The following is a 14,497-nucleotide window of genomic DNA, read 5'->3' as shown; positions in this document are numbered from 1 at the left end:
TGAAAAGTAACTAGTAACTAAAGCTGTCAAATAAATATAGTGAAGTAAAGTAAAGCAAAGAAAGTAGTGAAAGAAGTCTCAAAAGAAATATAAATACCTCAGAAAAAAAGTAAATGAACTTGGTTACATTCCACCACTGGTTTTAAGGAGCATATTACACTGTATGTTTCCTGCTGGTCTGTGGGGGAGAACCTGACTGTAAGACTGAGGCACATCTCACCCTGAAGTAGATCTGCACATAGCGGAAAAACGGGTGGTTGTTGATGTCCAGAGGTAGAGTGAGTTGAGCCTGGTCTTGGATATGAGGAGCTTGAAGCAAAGCCAAACAGTCTGAATGCAACTCCCTCCTGACTAGAACGAGAGAGACACGACAGATCAGCCAGCATACATATACTGTGGGAGCATGGAGGCCTTTAAACATACTGTGCTGCTGTTGAAGCTGACCAGACATTATATTTAGTGCATGAAGTTGATTTTTTAAAATTGACATAAATTAGTTGTTTGTCATCTTCTCTTTCTCCCACATACTGTGGCTGCTGACGAGGCGAGACGCGTTCAAAGAGCTGAATCAAGTGCTCAGCAGTTTGGTTCATGAATAATATGCGTGACAAACACTGATGTGGATTTCTCAAAAAGACATTTACAGACCTCCTGCTGTCTGCAGCAACGCGCCCAGCTCTGCAGGGATCACCAAGTGTGTGACGTTCACCACCTCCCTCTTGGCCAGCTCCTGAAAGAGTTATTGCTTTTTTAATGTGTCTGCAAAGTGACGATAAATTTAGACAAAGTCACCCTTCAAATCTGAGTAAAACAAGAGAAGAACGCAGCACTTTTATGGATAACTTTTAAGTCCTGCTGTAAATCATGTCCAAACCTCCATCCTACCATCTCTCTCCTCTTCCTCTCTTCTTCAGCTTTCCTCTGGGCATTAAACTTCATCTACAAACAGATCACAGAAATCACACATTGACTATTTTCACTTCAACAGTACAGGAAGTACATGCAGGAGTGATTTATGTGGGCATGAAAGGCTGCATCAGTTAGATATGAAAGGTCTTCATGCACCTTGATGTATCGCCTGCGGTTGACGTACATGTGGACGAGGGAGCGGAAACGAACCAGACTCTCCCTCATCTTCACATAGCGCTTCCTGGAGGGCAGAATGAGAAATGGAGGACCATGAAGTTTTACATCACCATAAGCATAAGTCTAAGACCAAAATATAAAGGTGTTGTTTGAGAAGTCAGCCACTGCTTTAAGTCACTCACTGCCCTCTAAAAAGTGTTAAATCTCTGTGTTCCCAATAAAGTCAATAATAAAGCCTGACCTTGTGAGGAAGCCTCTGCACTGTGCCTGCAGCCCGATGATCTTCTTGCGGAAGGCCACGAAGCGTTTTCTGACAAAGAACATGCGAGTGTAACGCTGCAGGGTGAGAGCGGCAAGTTGACGTGTGCGCTCCCGTTTACACTCCAGCAACTGGTAGATGTCCTCCTTCAGAAATAGCTGCCATTCACACATTTGAAACACAAAAAAATTAAAAAAAAAAAGGTTGTCCTCAGTGCAGCTGAACATAACAACTGTGACTGTTTCTTTCGTTTGTGAAAGGGTTAGCGTGAACAGATGAGAGGAGAACCTCACCTTCGTGACTCCGACGTGGTACGCTCCTGGTCTGAGAGGACACAGTTTACTGAGCATCATCACACAGTTCTCTCCACTTGCAGCTGGAGGCTCTCGCATCCCCACCAGGGACTTATACCTGGGTATGACACACACACACACACACACACGCACACACACACACACACACAAAAGAATAAAGAATAAGAAGGAGTAATTACGATACTTGGCTAAACCTTGGCAATCCACATATAACATATATTGTACACATTTGTTTTCTGTGAAAGATCTACCAGATACTTGACATTCTGATTCAGAACAACAGATTGCTTTAAATGTAGATGCAGACTGGTGAAAAATTAAAGGGAAAAGCATCTTAGTAAGGTGCTGAGCCACTGCAAGCCTCCAGAACAGCTTCAATGCTCCTCAGCAGAGATTCAACAAGTCTCTGAACTCTACCAGGGATGAACACTATTTCTCCAAACAATATTCCCATGTTTGATGTTTTGATGGTGACTATTGCTATATCACATGTAGATCAGTTGTACACAGCTGTGGGATGTTAACAAACAGTCTACAGCCATGCTAACAGATCTGATCGGGTTTTAAACCCTTGTGGTTACATGATGCCAGTGAATGGGGCGATACAGGGTAAGGCCACTGAGAAGCGCCAAAGTGCCTTCCACCATCCAGTGACTGTGCATGTTACCTGAACAGGAAGGCGTAGAATGGCATTCTGACAGGATACCCCTCTCTACGGATCCTAATGGTCTCTAGGATGCCAGAGTGTCTCAGCTGGCTGCTGACCAGCTCGTCCTCAAACACACCTGGTTGCTGAACGCGCATGTATCACATTAGAAAAAAGCAATGACAATGGCGTGTCATTACCTGCAGGATGCAGTGAGACTGAACTCGTGAATGCAAAATGAAAATGTACCTTCATATTATTTGGCTTAATGCAGCGAACAAAAAAAGGGTTGCACCTGAAGAGGAAGGATAGAAGTAAAGCAGCTGAATGATAATGACAGTGAACAGCTCATTTTCTATGATAATGCAAGAAATTTGCCCATTGGATTAAATAAATACATAAATAATAATAACATCTCTAAAAATGAAACTGGAAACTGAAACCAGTTTGTGGACAGCATCTGTCTGGTTCACCTCTCCATCTTCTCCACCAGCTCCAGCAGGGACTGTTGGAACTTGCTGCTGACGGTGGGAGCTTGGTATTTTCTGGTGACTGTGCTGCTCTTCCTAATGTGACCTCCTCTCTGCTGACCTGTGACCTCTGCGTGAACCAGGAAGAGGTTTGACACCATCTGGACACACACAAATACATTCACACATTTTTACTGCCATTGTGTTAGCGTGACCGTACAAGCACGTGCTGCTCTGAAGCTGCTCCTCTCACCTTGTTCTTGCTCTGGATGAACAGGTCCAGGACATCCTGACGGACCTGGTCGTAGTTCTTATCGAGGAACTTGTAAACCTGCATCAATGACGTCATGAATTATTAATCACACTGAGGATGAATTGGTGATGCCTTAGCTTTTCTAGTCACTATAATATTTTTATTTCATGCTTATTATTGTTTAAATAAGACTCGACAGCCATGCCAGCGACTCTATGAGGTTATAGAGGTTAGCAGTGCACTGAGCTAAAAGCTTGCAATGCATGTTCCAAATTTCATTGCAAACTATCCAGTAGATGTTGAGATATTCAGTCTGAACCAGTGATGATGACTGACTGACCAACAGACAGGCAGACATTGGCCTCATTAAAACAGCAGGTTCTGTCACTCAGGATGAGCCAGTGAGGAGCTGTGTACCTGGTAGGTGACCCGGCCAGCAAAGTGCTTGATGGTGAACTCTGGGAGGGGCATCTTTGGCTTCAGATACAGCGCGTTGTGGCCATGGTGATAGTGACACTTTTGGAGAAAAGTGTGGTCTGTTGCCTGGCAACAAAGCAGCAGACTCTAAGTGATGTGTACAATGATTTAACATATTTAATATAAAAAAGAAGTGTCTTCAGGTTCTCCTGCCCCACCTGTGGGAAACAGCTCTGGTCGTCCAGAATCCTCAGTATCCCATGAGGCTTAGCGGCAATGAGGTCAATGCAGGGCTGATTGTCACTGAATGGGATGTCCTGCCAGGGGATCTGTTCCCGGCTGTACTCCTCCTGCACGGTGATCACATGTAATACAATTTGTACCTATTTGTACCTACAGAGTTCACATATCTTATTATTGTTTCCGTCAGTCAGCTTATCAATTAACTCATTAATGGTTCCAGCACTAATTGAGATCTATTTGTTTGATGCAATTTGAGGTGTGTGCGTGCATGTGCATACGTGTGTGTGTGTGTGTGTGTGTGTGAGTAATTGAGTGTTCCCGCAGGTGTGACGTCGACTCACCTGTTCTTCCCTGAATACAATCCTGTTGAAGAAGAACTGCAGGTACTCGTTTGCATAATTAATGCAAAGCTGCTCAAAGCTGTTGAAGGCCAGATCCTGTTGTTCCCACACAGACACAGACACACACTGATTATTCTGCAGTTGACTGCTGATAGGATGCTCGGTCGGCGTGAGGGATGAAAAAAACACTCGCTTACCTCAAATCCGTAAATGTCCAAGATGGAGATGGAGAGGGTGTGTTGGCGAGGGTACACCTGAGCGTTGATCCTCTCTGTTAACCAATGGAAGAGCAGCGAGTACAGGATCTTGGCAACAGCATCTCTGGAGAAAGATGTGTGTGAAAGACAGACAGGAATATTAGATGGAGATGAGAAAGAGAAAGAGAGATAGAGAGGAATTAAAAGCAGCCCATACACGATTCACCATTATCTTTAAGGGGGTGTGAGGAAGAATGAATTAGTTATGAGATAGGACAGATTATAAAGGGCCATGTAAAGGCTCACAAACATTACTCTGTGGTTAAATGTATCTCCAATTTTTGAATGTGAATGCTTCCCATAAACTCAAGGATGATCTTAAAGAATATGATGCACTGCTGGAGATTAAACATCATATTTAATAGTAAAATACTGATGGGGGCGTCTTACAGCAGAACGAGTACTTTTATTTGTGATATTTTTAGTACATTTTTCTGGTAATAAAAATAACAACACAAAAAAGTTTCAGTTTCTAAATTTCAGCTTTTCATAAAGGTATTACATGGGAAATACATCTGGAGGAAAAGAACACATTTTCATGGAGTGCATGTTGGGTATTGCAGTTGTTTCTCACCTGGCATCAACAGCACTTTCTACAGTCAATGGCGTGTAGATCTTGTCCCTCATCGTCTCCTGTAGAGAAGACAGCAGATACTGAGGCAAATCACTTTATGAGAAGCGAACGGTGAACAATTGCAGCATCATGGCGCCTTTCTGATCATCTAAGGATGCTCAAATCTCCTGTTTCCTGTTCTTTCAGACGTTTATTTTGCTACTGGAACTTCTCTTGTGCTTTAAATCCTCCGCCACGTCCCCAAATACTTGCATTTGATTTCAACTGTTTTATTGCTTAATGTTTCTATTTTAATATTTAAAGTCTCCACACACACAGGTGTTTTTGCTAATGTTGCCTAATGAGGCCTGTTGGAGCAGACTGAGCTCGATTGACAGCTCCCTCACTGTCCTCTTCTGCTGCAGCGGGACAGTAGGCCTTTCCCACAGCAGACCTTTTGACTCAGGAAAAGCACAGATGTTGCAAATAACATCACTGAAGGCTCGGATGTATTTAGGTGTCCCTGTAAGTAATGACAGTAATGAATATAAGCTCTGATTCTTATTTTCACATTAGGAAAAGATAAATAAAACCCATTTTAAGCTTCAGCTTCTCGCAAACTGACACCTCAGCTCCGGCACCGTATGTCAGGCGCTGCAGGCTGCAGTCAGAGTTCATTGCCACATATTCTGTTACAGTTCAAAAAACCTTTAAAAGGAGTGAAGTCGTCTTGTGTAGCTAAACCTAAAGTGGGTACCTCATCATCATGCTGCTTAATGCCTTTTTGTTCGTCCTAACTTTTTCTGAACTCCCCACCGTTTCTTTCTTTCCTCCCATCTTCTTAACTTCTTCCTCCTACTTTTATCTCCTCTCGACCTCGCTGACATCCTCTTTACTTCCCTGCTTCCTTTCTAATCTCCCACTTGTATTTCTTCTACTCTCTTATTCATTGAGCGTCTGGCACTTGGGGTCTGATCAGATACAGAATGCTTTGAGACTTGAGACCTTGTCTTCGTTAAATGCACTAGATCATCGCACTTAAACACAGACACAGACACACACACACACACACACACACACACACACACACACACACACACACACACCTCATCCAGCCAAAGGAAATGAGTGGATACGACTGACTCCTCTCCTGTTACATAGAAACCATAGGAACCGTCTTTGTAATTAGAAAATTAATTATACAAAAGGTCTCATAGTGTAGTGTATAAGAGTGTGTATGTGCAGAGGATATAAGGTGCGCCATGATCTGATACTTCTAATGTACTCCTCCGAGTCAGAAGAGTCAAACGACCATCAGGACAACTGGAATCTGCTTTTTAAACCGGACGCTAAACAGGATGTTACTGCCGCTGGAACACCACAGAATGTGAATTTTAAAACAGATTTGCCAAGAGGGCAAATAATTTGGGTGGCTGAGAGGTTTTTTTTTTTCCCAGGATTTCACTTTTTTAACTAATACGATATGACTGGAACAAGGAAATACAGTGGATGGAGAACTGGAATACTGCTTTTGTGAAGAGGCTTGTTGAGCGTGTTTCTTTCTTCTTCCTTGTCATTTTTGTTGGTGCTTATGATCCACTAATGCCAGCAGGGACATTCCTGTTGATCTTGCGTCCCATGAAGCTGGTGTGGATTCAATGTCTTTTTGCTCAAGGACAAAATGGCAAATTAAAGCACACACTCAGTGTTTCATAGCTGCTGCATCCCTCTCTATAGCAAAGGAGGATGCAGGCGGGTTCAAGGTTAAAGTCTTTCAAGTGCTGCTCTTTCCTGTGGAAGTCTTTCTTCACACCCGTTAACAGTGACGACTCTTTGGCTGCCTGAGGCAAAAGAGTGCAAAGCGGCAATTAATTTTTCTTCATGTCCCCTAAAGGTGTTTGGATGTGAGAGTGCAGCCTCCTCTGCTCATTTACAAAACCCAGTATAAGCCAGATTTTTTTTTTAATTCTTTTGGTTGTGCTTTCAAATGAGATCTTCAGATGGAAAAACATCTTGTAAGTACTTGTGTGCGAATTCAATGGATTTTTGCTTCGGACTTCAGGAGATTTGATATAGAGCCAATGAGTACATCCCATTCCTTTCTTTGTTTTGCCTGCGTGATGGAGGTAACACCCTGGCAGCTACAAGAATCAGGACAAATAATCACATGGATATATGAGCATGATGACGTGTCTGTGAACTTGAACTCCGCAAGCAAATTAAAGGAGCGGTTTTGGACAAAGAACTCTCATTGAAAAGGGGTTGGAGCATTAAAAACTGGAATCCCAACAAGAACATAAATGAAAGGTCTCATCCCACAAGCTACAGTACACTCCTGCTGAGGGAGGCTATTTATAACAATATGACATAATCCAATATGACAGACTACAAACAGCAGCAGTAAAGAGATGCTGTCGCTGCCTGAAGCATTACTCTGTGTGAATACTGTATGTGTCCATTTATGTCTGAGTCCTTTATGCGTCTGTGTGCCAGCATGCTCGTTTGTGCGTCGTGGACGTGTGTGTAGAGTGTAAGTGATGCGCTCAAATACTCAGTGTTGACATCTGCGGTTACATCATGTTTTAATTGTTTTCTGAAGTGCTTCTATTACCGCATCGAAACTAAATCGGGCTGCTCTACCAGAGGTCAGATTTGATGTGAGATTTGTCTTTCCACGCATAATGAATGAATCAGTGAATGAATGAACGATGGAGATCAGAGGTTAGAGGTGAGACAGCCGACAGGTAACTAAAATCCAAGACACATCGATGCAGTGATGAGTAACGTAGAATGAAAGAAGCGTCAGAGCAAATGAAACCACAGCCAAAGCTCATTATGTACAAAAGTGAACTGACTACAGAAGCTAAGTGACAGCAATGGCAGATTGTTTAATTGGACATCATGTGGCACATCATCGTAAAAGATGGGGGAGGAAATTAAAACAATAGGCACTGGTTATATGTAACAGCTCCTCTATTGTACTCAAGAGACATGTTGCAGACGTATTGCAGCATCAGTAGAAAGCTTCACTTTCTACTGACGCAGAAAGAAAAAGAGGGGTCTAATTACAGATGCCGTGGTGTCTCAGTGAATAATCTACTGGGGAAGTGTGGACGATTAGTTAAAAGAAAGATAGCCTTGAGCCTAATGCCCCACAAGCCTTTGGTCTATAGAGAGAGGCAGCTAACTCATAAAGTCAAATTTGCAAAAGTATCAGTGACAGCAGTGGGATCAGCAAGTGCGTGTGTCCTTTGTCCTTCATGTGGTGAGTGACAAGGAGGGGTGACACGTCTTTCAGGGCATATGTGTGTGCAAGCATGAGGGACAGTGGCATGCTGCCATGTTCCTGTACCTGCCTGTCAACATTAGGTCAAACTCAACCGTAGATGTACTGAGATTGACTGACAACAGAGAAAATGACAACACAGTCCAAGAATGACAAGGATCCAAACCTTGAACGCTTCTCGTTTTCAAGCAGGAAAACCGTTTTCAACAGTCTTGTGACATCTAATTGAGCAGTGATTCTCCAGTTTGATACTGACTGTGACTTTGTAGGTGATGGCTTTCTGTAGTCCCTCTGGAGAGATCTGCAGCAGCTCTGCCACCACTCTGATCTCCTGAGCGCTCACCACTGACGCCACCTCCTGGCCGTCAGCCTGTGGTGCAGCACGGAAAGAAAAGGACAAAAATACTTCTTGCTCAAAATCATCCTGTTCTAATGCCAGTGCTTTTTATTGTCATCGCTTTTCACACATTGTCCTGGTCAAGTTTAATTCATTTATTATTTTGAGTTGATTATATTTCTCTCATCCGGGCAGCCAAAATATTCCAAAACAGTACCAAAAATATATGCTGCATTTCAGATATATTCAGTAGTTTTTGAATTGCCTGAATTATCTCTAAGTGATATTAGTAACAAAAATAGAAAGAAAGACAGAAAGATCACTTTGGAAACATTACCTCATGTCTTTGAAAGTAGACATTGCCCAGGTGCAGTATGGAAGAAAGAACTCTAAAGATGGCCGACTGGTCTTCAGGGGTGAAGTGGAGGATCTCCATGGCAGCAAGCAGACGCAGGAAGTCATCTGTATCATTCTTTCCTGTTATCCCACAATCCCCTCCCTGTATGGAGAGAGAGAGAGAGAGAGAGAGAATCTCCGTATCTTTCCTGAAAAGACTGATGATTGTGCCTCACTGTGTCTTTCTACCTGGTTGAGGTAATAGTAGGTCTCAGCCTCTTGTAGATAGAAAGCCTGCTTCTGCTGCGAGGGAAGACCTGCCAGCATCTCGTAGAAGATGTGATAGTTCCTCTCATCTTTGGCCTGAGGGGGAAACACACGGTTAAGACTTTCACACACAGAAAAGCAGAGGAGATGTGTGTGTGTGTGTGTGTGTGTGTGTGTGTGTGTGTGTGTGTGTGTGTGTGTGTATATATCACCTGGAAGACGATACGGGACTTTTCCAGTAGATACTGAGAGGTTATGGCACCACTGATCACACCACTGGACGGAGAGAGAGCAGACGAGAAAAGAGAAGAAACACTCAAAAACAAGACTGCAATTAGATTCAATGATAAGTTTAAAAGTGATTAAAGAAGAGATTGAGTTAAATTAGATGGGCACAGACACTAGAGCTTTTGAGAATTAGTGTCATACTCACTCCTCCAGAAAGACCTCTATGTATTTCCCGAAGCGACTGGAATTATCGTTCCGTACAGTTTTGGCATTTCCAAAAGATTCCAGCAGAGGAGCTGCCTCGAGTATCTACCAGGCATTCAAACATGTAGTGCATCAACAACCTCGATCAGCTGGGGGACAAACATGCTGAAAATGTCTTGCTCTGACAGTAATGGCTGGTCTATGGCATATAAGTACACTGTTTTCAACTATTTAAAACGAAACATTTGTGATTTTATATCAGATACTTGAAGGGATGCTTGACAGATTTTAGAAAGCCATTAAAAGATACTGCAGGAGAAAACATAGCATCTCTAATGAACACTGTCACACACCACAGCAAAACACAGCAACCTGCTATTCTTATGACCACGTGTGAAGATGAGGTGTACAGTGTAAAGCACAAGTCATGCAGGGAATCCCACTACCTCAATCTGCACCAAGAAGAGCCAGAGACATGGAAGAAAAGATGCACAGAGCCGTTAGTCATCCCTCAGGACCGCAATGTGTGTGTGTGTGTGTGTGTGTGTGTGCATACCTGTTGCGCAAGATTGCATTTGTGATCTATTGCTGCTAGGTAGCGAAGGACTAGTTTGGTGGCCTCTGTTTTCCCAGATCCGCTCTCCCCACTGAAACACAGTAAGGTTACACTCACTGGACAGAGATAACAGCCATCAATATGACTGAGAAGTTGACACAGTATATACAATGAACTGTCCCAGGGCTCTGCTAAAGGGGGGCTGTGGGGGCTGCAGCCAGTGTGACACACAGTGGTAATATAATTTATACTTTTAGCTTTTTCAATAATCTCTGATAAATACTAACTATTTTGCGGCTTGACTGCTTGCCCTCAACTCAGCGAAACATTTGGAGGAGCTGCTCAATATAAAGTCTATATTTCTTCACTTTGAATAGTTCAAAACCATCTAAAATATGAGGCTATGGGGTAAAAAGGATATACATGGAATGAACCTGACTTTGTGCTGTTGCCTCATTCAGATCAACCCAGAAAAAAAAATTTCTGAAACGACAAAAGCAGAAAACTTCTACTATCTACACTTTTTGGACTCCCTCATGACAAAACTAGTGCTGGTATTTAGTTTTCTTCAGTGGTAGGCAGGATTAACTTTCTCAATTTGCATAGCGGGCCGTGATAATCCATTTGCTAAAAGGTAAAGTAGTGGAAAATCCAGTTATTTTGATGACAAGGCCAAGGAGTGAACATTATCCGCACTTTGAGCACCAGTACACCCAGCTTTTATTAATCACTTAGAGCGTCCATTATTTGATCCTTCTCACCTCCCCACTGGTGCTGCTGGAGCGTTCGACTTAATTGGCTAAGTGATGTGAGGCCAGGCTAATCTTGCATTAGCCAAGGCCTCAATTCCACTTTTACGTTAAACCACTTGAAACGCTCTTACACATGCACGCGCGCACACACACACACACACACACACACACACACACACACACACACACACACACACACACACACACCTGTGCTTTACCACTGCCAACAGCTTAGCACTGAATACTACAATTATGTAAGCTTGGCTAAGGGGGGAAGAGGTGTGTGTGTGTGCCCCTGTGTGTGTGCGTGTGTGTGTGTGTTTAGGGACAGCGGCACCTTGACCACATTCCAGCATAAGGTTTCAACTCAACGGCTGGTTAGCTAAAAACCGGGCCATTACTGGTCACTGTACACCAGACCGCAGTTACCCCTTAACACGCACCCAGTGACTCGCACACAAACACAGGATTTGCACACATGCACTTGGACACGCAAACCTCTGAAAGATAATCTGCTCCTGGCCCAGACCTGGCTGGGCTTTCCTTACAGGTGTCTCCTTCCGAATACGGCTAGAGTGTTCCAGGTGTGTGCGAGTGTGTGACATGTGCAGGCATTTGTGTATTTCCTATGATTGTTTCTGGCCATTTCTAAAAGCACGCAGCTATATGCAAGTGTGTGGAGTTTCTGCATATGTGTTTTCTTTTACACCTGACTTAAATGTAAATGAGCTCAGTGAGTGTATGCGTGTTTGTGTGTGGAGATCAGTTTTGACACGGAGCAAGGCGCCTGCGACAGACGGACGCAGCTCGAGAGGAGTGAAGGATGTCTTAAGTTTGCCGGCCAGAAAACCACAGACAGACACTCATGAATTTACAAACACTAATCCAACTGGAGATGGAAACCTCACTGTCCAAGACGCACACTGTGTATATCAACGTTAAACCATTACTAATCCATGGAAGGTCACTAATGGCATGCAGCAAAAAATATCTTGCTGCGTTAATCAAGATTTCAAAGTAAAAAAAATCTTTGTATCTGTCTACATTAGGCGTAACGTCTGATCAGAAGTGATGAACACAGAAGTCTGAGGTAAATGGAAAGTGAATAAAAATGGCAGATGAGGGAGGATTTTAGTCAGGATTCTAGAGACTCAGCCTCTTACCTGATTATTATGACCTGGTTGTGTTTGGCATCCATCATTTTGGAGTAAGCAGCATTTGCTATGGCAAACAAATGCCTGGAGGAGAAAGAGAATCTGCTATTAGATTTCTACAGAGATGAAAGCGGTGAACTCAAACTAAAATATTCTTCATCGCTCTTTTCTATCCTTATCTTCAGTTTTTCTGACCTTATTTCTCACTTTCCTGCCTTAATTATTTACCTGCATCATTTCTCCCTTCCTTCCATCAGCTTGCTGTCTTGCTGTCTTGCTGTCCTCTCTTTATTAATATCAATATTCCAAATGGATCTATTCTGCTGTGTTTTTAAAGTACAAGGATACTGACTACTCTAGCTTCAGAATGTTTTCAGTTTACTGTCCCTGCAGTTTAAGGGTGAACATGACTTACGGAGGGTTCTCTCCCAGAGCACAACCCTTGTACAGCAGCACCATGTCCGTCCCATAGATGTTGTACATCTTATAGGGGTTGACAGACACCAGAATACTACCTATGTATGTCTGAAGGACAACAACGAATGAGGAGAGAGAGAAGAAAAGATGTAAAATCAATGCACAAACACAAAATAAACTGATTTGACTTTAAATTTGTAGGTTCGAGACATTTTGTGGGTGGTTGTATGTTGGATGTGTGTGCTGCTCAGATACTTGCATAAATAAGCTCCCGCTCAGATCTTTTCCTCAGGTTCAGCAGAACAGCCCCTTCATGCATCTCCCTAGACAGAAGCATGTGGACAATGTTGTTTAAGGATAACATGAAACTTCTCAGCTCACTCCACCATCTAGATCACTTTTGCATGTTTGCACTGTGGTGACCAGATTTTAGGGATGTTGCACCAGTGCAATTATACACTTTTCAGCTTCAAGAATCCATTCAGAATCTCGTAACCCATCATGTTTTTGAACTTTCAAAACTACTTCTTGTTGTTTAAGACCACTTTGCACATCATTTTCTCACTCTCTCTACTCTGATAAAGGTTTTTTGAGCATGACTTTTACTTGTCATTGTAGGTCTCTGTCTGACAAATTGTTAACTCAGGTGTGTGTGATCTTTTACTTACTCTAGTTGTGTCATATCTTCCACTCCATCTTCTTCTCGTTGCTCCCGCTGAACCACGGTTGGCAGGCTTCTGATTGAGTACATCTTAAACAAGCAAATACACTCAGAGATGAGGTTGTGGAACATGCACTGATTCATGCACACATTCACATGGAAATCATTCTAATCTTGACTGTATCCAGAGTAACTTCTCTCACCAAAAAAATGTACTTCACACTTTTTCTGTTATTTGTCATTGTGTCATCACCAGTTCTAAGCATACATTCTGCTCTTTCAAAAATCATCACCACATCATTCAGTTTCCCAAATAAGCTACCATGCCTGATTACTAATCCCTTCTGAACATCCACTTACATTCAAGGTTTCACAACATTACACTAATTTGCATTAGTGATTGTGCCTGCTGTTATGTACTTTAGAGTCATGTATTAAAAACTTTTACCTTGTCAAACCAGTTCCCCTGTGGTTCCCCCTCCCTGCTCAGATTCCACTCCCCTTGTTCATGTCCCACTTGTCCCTGTCCCGTCAGGCTGTGGGGGTCCAGCAGCTCCCCATCTCTATACATGGACCACTTATTGAGGTTCTGCACTGTCCCATGAGGCAGTACCCTCTCTGCACCCCACACATCCATATCTTGCTGCAGTCCCAAACCTTCAGCTCCAGGGCCCTGTGCCCAGTGCTGTTCCGGGCCAGATCCCTGGACCTGGGGTGACACTACAGCATATGACGAGGGTAGGCGGAAAGAGGCCCCCCGGAGGTGAGCATTCTGCAGGGCACCAGAGAGGTTAAGTGAGCGAGGTTCTGGGGTACTAGGGGCACCAAGTCGTGTCATGATATTACCATCTGGAAGACGGTACTTTGCTCCACGAAGGTTTGGGTTCTTTGATAGCGCATTAGACAGGTCAAGGGTTTTTGGTGCAGTAGTGGGCTGAGAGCGTGTCATCAGAGTTCCATCTGGCAAACGGTAGGTGGCAGATCGGAGGTTCTGGTTGCGGAGAGCATTGGAAAGGTCAAGGGAGCGTGACTCAGAGGTATCAACAGAACCCGGCTGCCTAAACAGTGATGCATTTGGGAGTCTGTAGGAGGCACCGAGGAGGTTGGTATTTAGCATGGCACCAGAAAGGAGAGGAGAGGTGGGAGCTTGGGTTTGGTTCCGTGAAAACAATGCTGATCCACCTGGGAGCTGAAACTTTGTCTTACGCAGGTTAGCATTCATCAGTGCACTAGATAGCCCTGGTGATGATACTGCATTCTCAGAATTTTGTGTGTCATCTCTTGGATGAGTTAGAATTGAATCTGGTAATCGATAAGAGCCCTTATGAACATTACGACTGAGAAGAGCAGAGGAGAGCATAGGCGAGGATGGGGTGACAGGCTCAGGGGCTGGCTCATTTCTTGTAACCAAAGTTCCATCAGGCAGCCTGTATGTGGCTTTACGGACACTGGGGTTTAAC

General features: G+C 43.4%; 1 protein-coding gene across 1 annotated transcript in view; it reads right to left on the bottom strand.

Annotated features, from left to right (window-relative positions):
• myo15aa (myosin XVAa) overlaps positions 1-14,154 on the bottom strand; it is a 31,634-nt gene extending 17,480 nt beyond the window's left edge. Inside the window, exons 1-27 of the mRNA XM_076752254.1 lie at positions 13,486-14,154; positions 13,045-13,127; positions 12,636-12,699; positions 12,375-12,484; positions 11,969-12,043; positions 10,054-10,144; positions 9,944-9,949; positions 9,499-9,602; positions 9,278-9,341; positions 9,048-9,161; positions 8,800-8,961; positions 8,382-8,495; positions 4,861-4,919; positions 4,227-4,350; positions 4,030-4,125; positions 3,664-3,795; positions 3,446-3,571; positions 3,029-3,106; positions 2,779-2,936; positions 2,555-2,600; positions 2,327-2,451; positions 1,639-1,756; positions 1,328-1,503; positions 1,066-1,150; positions 886-939; positions 645-730; positions 221-347 (exon numbers count right to left, since the gene is read on the bottom strand). Coding sequence (XP_076608369.1) covers positions 221-347; positions 645-730; positions 886-939; positions 1,066-1,150; positions 1,328-1,503; positions 1,639-1,756; positions 2,327-2,451; positions 2,555-2,600; positions 2,779-2,936; positions 3,029-3,106; positions 3,446-3,571; positions 3,664-3,795; positions 4,030-4,125; positions 4,227-4,350; positions 4,861-4,919; positions 8,382-8,495; positions 8,800-8,961; positions 9,048-9,161; positions 9,278-9,341; positions 9,499-9,602; positions 9,944-9,949; positions 10,054-10,144; positions 11,969-12,043; positions 12,375-12,484; positions 12,636-12,699; positions 13,045-13,127; positions 13,486-14,154 — 3,246 coding nt within the window. The remainder of the gene's footprint in view (positions 1-220; positions 348-644; positions 731-885; positions 940-1,065; positions 1,151-1,327; positions 1,504-1,638; positions 1,757-2,326; positions 2,452-2,554; positions 2,601-2,778; positions 2,937-3,028; positions 3,107-3,445; positions 3,572-3,663; positions 3,796-4,029; positions 4,126-4,226; positions 4,351-4,860; positions 4,920-8,381; positions 8,496-8,799; positions 8,962-9,047; positions 9,162-9,277; positions 9,342-9,498; positions 9,603-9,943; positions 9,950-10,053; positions 10,145-11,968; positions 12,044-12,374; positions 12,485-12,635; positions 12,700-13,044; positions 13,128-13,485) is intronic.
• Between the last annotated feature and the right edge of the window lie 343 nt (positions 14,155-14,497).

This window comes from Chaetodon auriga, chromosome 16 (genome assembly GCF_051107435.1).
Source record: "Chaetodon auriga isolate fChaAug3 chromosome 16, fChaAug3.hap1, whole genome shotgun sequence".
NCBI lineage: Eukaryota > Metazoa > Chordata > Actinopteri > Chaetodontiformes > Chaetodontidae > Chaetodon > Chaetodon auriga.
This window is presented reverse-complemented; position numbering and strand designations above follow the sequence as displayed.